Source organism: Arachis duranensis, chromosome 9, assembly GCF_000817695.3.
Source record: "Arachis duranensis cultivar V14167 chromosome 9, aradu.V14167.gnm2.J7QH, whole genome shotgun sequence".
Classification (NCBI taxonomy): Eukaryota; Viridiplantae; Streptophyta; class Magnoliopsida; order Fabales; family Fabaceae; genus Arachis; species Arachis duranensis.
The window spans coordinates 83,603,321-83,609,872 of NC_029780.3; the positions used below are offsets into that span (position 1 = coordinate 83,603,321).

The 6,552-nt window shown below is 33.9% G+C and overlaps 1 protein-coding gene across 1 annotated transcript in view; it reads right to left on the reverse strand.

Moving 5' to 3' along the window:
* Positions 1-1,519, reverse strand: part of LOC107466056 (peroxidase 47) — a 7,944-nt gene extending 6,425 nt beyond the window's left edge. Inside the window, exon 1 of the mRNA XM_016085038.3 lies at positions 1,198-1,519. Coding sequence (XP_015940524.1) covers positions 1,198-1,413 — 216 coding nt within the window. The 5' untranslated portion in view covers positions 1,414-1,519. The remainder of the gene's footprint in view (positions 1-1,197) is intronic.
* Between the last annotated feature and the right edge of the window lie 5,033 nt (positions 1,520-6,552).

Sequence of the window (6,552 nt, forward strand, 5' to 3'; positions counted from 1 at the left end):
TTTTATTTTATAGTTTAAAATTTTATTTTAATATAATTTTTTAATATCATAAAAATTTCTTGCATAATAATTAATCTTATTGAATAAACAATACTCATATTTTTGTATTTATATGTTTTATATTTAATTATTTAAGAATAAAAGATTCTATTACCATTTAAAGTATTGTGTATTAAAGTATTATTATTTAAAATATTTATTTATGTACTAGGTATTTATTAGAGTCCATCAATGTTCTTCTTTTATATTAGCTTTTAATTTTTATCTAATTAAATCTAATGATCTATATAAATATAATGCATCCAATAAATACATAATTGTTGTGTTCATTTTAGACATACTCCATTATCTAAACTCCGATGAGAGAACATTTTCCAATCCTTATGAAGCGGTGTTTCCGATTTTGAATAATTGGTATTTGGTTGTATAGGTGTAATAAAATGTAACAAAAATTATAGTAATTATACTAGGTGATAGTGTTTTGATTATGATGTTTATGTATGTATGAAACACTGAGGCTAATCTTTTCTCCCATTTTGGTGGTCGAGAGCAGTAAGAAATTATTAAAAAAAAAAAGATAGAATTGGTTGTTATCTAGTCTACCCATGACTTATTCTATAGGCAATTTAATTTTTTCATTCATAAAAATATTGCCTATTTTCAGTGAGAAATTATAAAGATTCTTTATTATTGCAATCATATTTTTTCATTAAAAAGCATAATCATTTATATATGTATACATGTTATAAAAACTTGAAATAATACAAAACAAAAGTTGCCAGCTGCAAACTCGATTTAAAAAGGTTAATGAATTCACATTTGATTTTAAAACCCACCATGCAAAAGTAAACCATTCTACCAATAATGCCTAGCTGATTTTTTTTTTATTTACCAAAGATAGGAGACTCGAACCCGCAACCTTTGACCATTAAAATAAAAATAATTACTTATCCTAAAAAATTAAATTATTAAAATAATGACACAAATAATTATTAAAGTATTTTACTTTTTTATGCTAAATTCTTTAGAAAGAATAAAGATCAAACTCTATGATCAAAGATTAGAGAAATTCTAATATCATATATAAAATTATTTATTTTAAAAATGTAAACTATTAAATAAAGATAAATAAATAATTATATATTTAGCAAAGACTTTATCAAAATGTGAAAGTGATACATATATAGAATGAAGTACCTGAATGAAGCAGTCATGGAAATGCATTCTAATAAGAGCAGCAGCAAGAGTAGGATCATGTTGCAAAGCCCTATTAACAATGTTCTTAACGACAGGCTCAACAAGAGGGCAACCCACCATCAAGTAATAGTTCATGTCTAAGCCATTTGCTCCCATTCTGTATCCACTTGCCATCACTTGATGAATCACCAAAACAATTACCAACAAATTTGCCATCACTATCTTCAAAACCTTCAAATACGATCTATGTTTGTTGCATCTTGGATGAATCCAATCTTGGTTAACTATATATATAGCTAGTGTGGGAGGAGTAGTGTTTAGTTGGATTGTGGTAATATGAGGTCCTAAATTAAAGAAGTTTATATAGTGGGGGAAAGTTGGCATAAACTACAATGTGGGGTAACGGCGATTGCATAAATTTACTAGAACCGAGTAGTCATTTTGTTTTCTTTTGATAATGCTCTTAGAAGACAAAACACAAAGATACTAATAATATTTAGAGAAAATTAATTGTTTCAACTACCACATACATGTATATAAGGAACTATGATTAAAATATTTTGTTTACTTTATATACTTTTCCTTCAAATAAATATATCATTTGCGCATGATTGAAAAGGCAATTGGCCGAAAAAATTGGGATATGGAAATTAGACAGCGAAAAATAGAAAGTTGAAGATAGTGGCATGTACTTTATCGCTTAGCTTTGCACCATTAGTTAAAAAATTATAAAATCTTACCTAATCACATTGGTCAATTTTTATTACTTATATTAATTAATAAAACTAGCAAAATAAATAATGCTGGTTGCATGTGGATTGACACGTAAGGAATTTCACATTTATGTGAAAATAAAATGTGTCAGCCAGGTTATCAAGATCCAACATAACACCCATATGTATATAGTTTCACCAATGAATGTGGACTCTTGTATTTAAAATGATGAGAAGCTAAGAAAGATGTTGAAACTTAGAGACAGCATAAGAAATGAGTGAAAAAAAAAAGGCAGGAGCATAGTTATCAAAATCGAATTGACAATCGAACTCAGTGAAATTATTGGTTTATTAGATTAGCTTATTACTTAAATATGATTTATATATAATTTATATAAATTATTAGTCTTTAATTTAATGGGTCTAATCTAAAAAAAAACTAAAAAAAATTACATATAAATAAAATTAATCTTACACATATGAACTAGTGTATGGTTGTAGGTTTAGAGCATTCTTATGTGAACTTTCTTATTATATATATTATTATTAGCCTATAATTATCAAAGAAGAATGACTGGCTTAGTGGCAAGGGAACTGGAGTTTTTGCACAATGTTCCTAGTTCGAATCCCAGGATTCAGCATGCCCGCCGGTGCACCTTGGAGACGCGCGGTTCATACGCCCGAACCGCATTAGTTCGCGTTGATCCGTCTGATTTTTAACGAGTTTGACCATTATTGACCGGGTTAATTGCAGAAGCGGTTTGCATCATAAACCAAACCGACCAGACCACTAGTTCACTTGTTTTTTGGTCGAACCGGTTCGGTCCAGTTCTTATAACTATACTCACGAGTGTCCAACCAAAAAATGAGAAAATAAAGAGGATAGAGAGAGTGGACAAAAATCTGTTTTATCTTACTATTAGATATTTTGATACGTTTAATTTTTTGGTGTTGGTCAACAAGATAATTAATGAGTTTGCTATACTGTTTGGTTAAAGGATATGGTTTGATATTAACATACACTTTCAAGGTCAACAGATTAAGCTAACAGAATCAACTATCCTCTCAAAAATTTTAAGGAGATTTCTTCCAAACCCATGGCAATTTTGTGGGTAAGTTATCCTTACACATGTGTCATCATCTCAGCCATTGATCAAAAAAAAAAAAAATTTCAACCTTTCATTAATTCATTCATTGGTTATAGCAAAAGCTTTTAATGAACCTATACCATAAACATACTACATTAATTAATGTATATATATACTGTATAATGTATTGGGGAACATTTGCAATTATAATTTATAATCTCTAAGTTGTTTTTTTCTAAAATACCCTCCATGTCTTCCTGAAATTCAACATGTATCTCTCATAACTTGTAAAACGCATAGCCTCCAGTAGTGAAATTGGTTATCCTAGTACCCACTACCCAACCCTGTTTGGTTTTTTCCCCTTCGTTCTATGTTATACCACAGATTAATCCACCCAACATCTATTTGGCAAGAATGATCTCCTCCGAGTAACAGGAGCCAGAATTGGTACTCTGGTTTCGTCGGCTAGGCATCAACGTCAACTGAGGAGAGGGCGAATGCTAAACTGATGTTGCTCTAGTAGAGAAATTTGTAGCTGAACTTCTGCATGAGACGAAATTGTGGCTGGCGGAAGCTGGTTTACCATCCCCATTTTTCAGCTAGCTTCGGATTAGGTGCGTCGTTTATTGGCTCTGTTTATTGACAATTTTGGGTAAAATTATGGCAGGGGTTAAATTATGTCCATAAAGGAGGATAATGTGAAGAATGATTCTGATAATGATTTGGGTGATGATTTCGATTATCAACCAAATGCAGAAGATGATGCTGAGGACGACAATGTGGATTCGCTGGATTCTACTAGCAAGAGTGAAGAAGTTTGTGGTGTAAAAAGAATAGCAGATTTAATGGTGGAGGATATTTGGAACTTGGAGTTTAGGACAGAGGATGAGGCTTGTCAATTTTATAACGCTTATTCTTTTTGGCATGGATTTGTAATGAGGAAGGATGACGTGGTTAGGGATAATTAAGGTAGAATCATTAGCAGGCAATTTTTTTGCAATAAGGAGGGTTGGAGGAATATGAGGTATCTTGATCTGGATGATAGATCAAGTGTCCAGCTCGGCTTAGGGTAAAGCTTGACTACGGCTGCAGTTGATGGAAGGTATCATGTTTTGTGGAATCTCACAACCACAATCTGACGCCACCCCAATTTGCGCATCTGGTTCTGGCCAATCGTCGTCTAACTGTCACTGATAAAGTCCAAGTGGAAAATCTTCATAATTTTGGTGTCAAGACCTGCCATATTATGAAGTATATTGCATTCCAGAAGGGTGGATATCGTCATGCTGGCTTCACACGCAAAGATTTGTACAACCACATTGATCGTTATCGTCGGTCAAAAGTTAAAAATGGGGATGCTAATGCGGCAATAAACTATTTGATTGACAAGTCAAACAACGATCCGCTATTCTTCGGAAAGTATACGTTCACTAGTGACGAAAGGCTCGAGTATATTTTTTGGGAAGATGGGCAGTCAATTATCGACTATCACTGTTTTGGAGATATTGTTGCCTTTGATTCAACCTACAAGAAGAATAAATACAACAAGCCTTTGGTCATTTTCTCCAGATGCAATCATCACGGGAAAACTGTTATTTTCGGCTCCGGCCTACTATCCAACGAAACCACAGAGACGTATAAGTGGTTGTTGGAAACCTTTGTTGAAGCGATGGGTGGCAAAAGTCCTAAAGCAGTAACGGACGGAGACCTTGCCATGCGAGATGCAATCAAGACCCATCGGTTATGCAGATGGCATCTGCAGAGAAATTCATGTGAAAATATAAAGAATCCGAATTTTCTGCGCGATTTTAAGGGTCTTATATACGACAATAACGACCACAGAGACCTTGATCGGAGATGGGCATCAATTTTGGATAAGTACAACCTTGTTGGGAGTACCTGGATGGAAAAGACATACGAAACTCTTGCGATGTGGTCCCATTGTTTCCTCTGGGATAAGTTTTTCGGTTACATAAGGACGACGTCACAATGTGAAGGTATAAATTCTCTCATCAGGTTTTATGTTAATCGCAAGAACACCCTCATTGACTTCATGCACAACCTGGATAGGGCCTTAAAGGAGTATAAAAACAACGAATTAATAGCTGACTTTAAGTCTCAGTGCTCAGAGCCAGTGATGATTACCTCGTTGGAGGTATATGAAAGATCTGCATCATGTTATTTCACTCGAAATATTTTTAAGAAAATTTGTAATGAGATTTAGAGGGCAGGGGCTTTGAACATCAAGGTACTAAGCACAACCTTGGACAAGGTAGAGTTCAGTGCGACTGCTCTCGAGGACCTGGCCAAAGATCGACGGGTGGAAGTCGATAGAAGTAAGAATCTATTCTCGTGCTCGTGCAAGCTGTTTGAATCACGTGGTATTCCATGTAGTCATGTTTTTTGTGCCATGAAGTTTGAAAACATACTTGAATTTCTATATTCGTTGATCTACAAAAGGTGGACAAAGAATGCAAAGAACGAATTTATTAGCATACAAATGCCCGTGAATGATGACGTCGAAAGGGTGTTAAAGTTTCAAGTTGGTGCATTGGCATTGATGAGCGGATATTTTATACTCTTTTTGGGGGTAATTTGCATGTAGTTTTTAGTATGTTTTAGTTAGATTTTAGTATATTTTTATTAGTTTTTAGGAAAAATTCATATTTCTGGACTTTACTATGAGTTTGTGTGTTTTTCTGTGATTTCAGGTATTTTCTGGCTGAAATCGAGGGAGCTGAGCAAAAATCTGATTCAGGCTGAAAAAGGACTACTGATGCTATTGGATTCTGACCTCCCTGCACTCGGAAAGGATTTTTTGGAGCTACAGGAGTCCAATTGGCATGATCTCAATTGGGTTGGAAAGTATACATCCAGGGCTTTCCAGCAATATATAATAGTCCATACTTTGCTCGAATATAAACAACGTAAATGACGATTGGATTTTTTTGATGGTTTAGAATTTCACAAATGAATTCTCGTTGCAAGTATAGTTCCTAAACCAAGCAATAATCCTTTCATACAAAAAGTTGTTTGTCACTAAAACAAACCCCTAAAATTTATAAACCGAAGTATTCAAACCTCGGGTCGTTCTCCCTAGGAATTGTAATGAAGTGTTTTGTTATTGGTTGTGAGTTATTTTTGGGGTTTTGATAAGAGGCATGAAAGATAAATGACAAGAAAGTAAACTAAGGCCTAAAAAGGTCTTGGCAAGGGTTGGTGGTCAAGGATCTCTATCCTAATCACTAACCACAACATGAGAATTGGCAAGGATTAATCTCACTAAATCATCCTCTAACTAGTTAGTAAAGGAAAGTCAAATGAGCTATATCAATCCTAGTCCATAAGTCCTAACTCTCCACTAATTCAATTAGTGAGAACTAGAGTCAATGGCTCCCAATCATCAATCACTTGGACATTAGTAACTCAAGAGGTCCTAAGTTACCTTTCCAAGCCAAGAGTATAAAATTCTACTCTAAAATCCAACCAAGCATTTTATCAAACACTTGGAAGGCACAAAAGGAAAGCATAGTAAATCAACAACAAGAACAAAA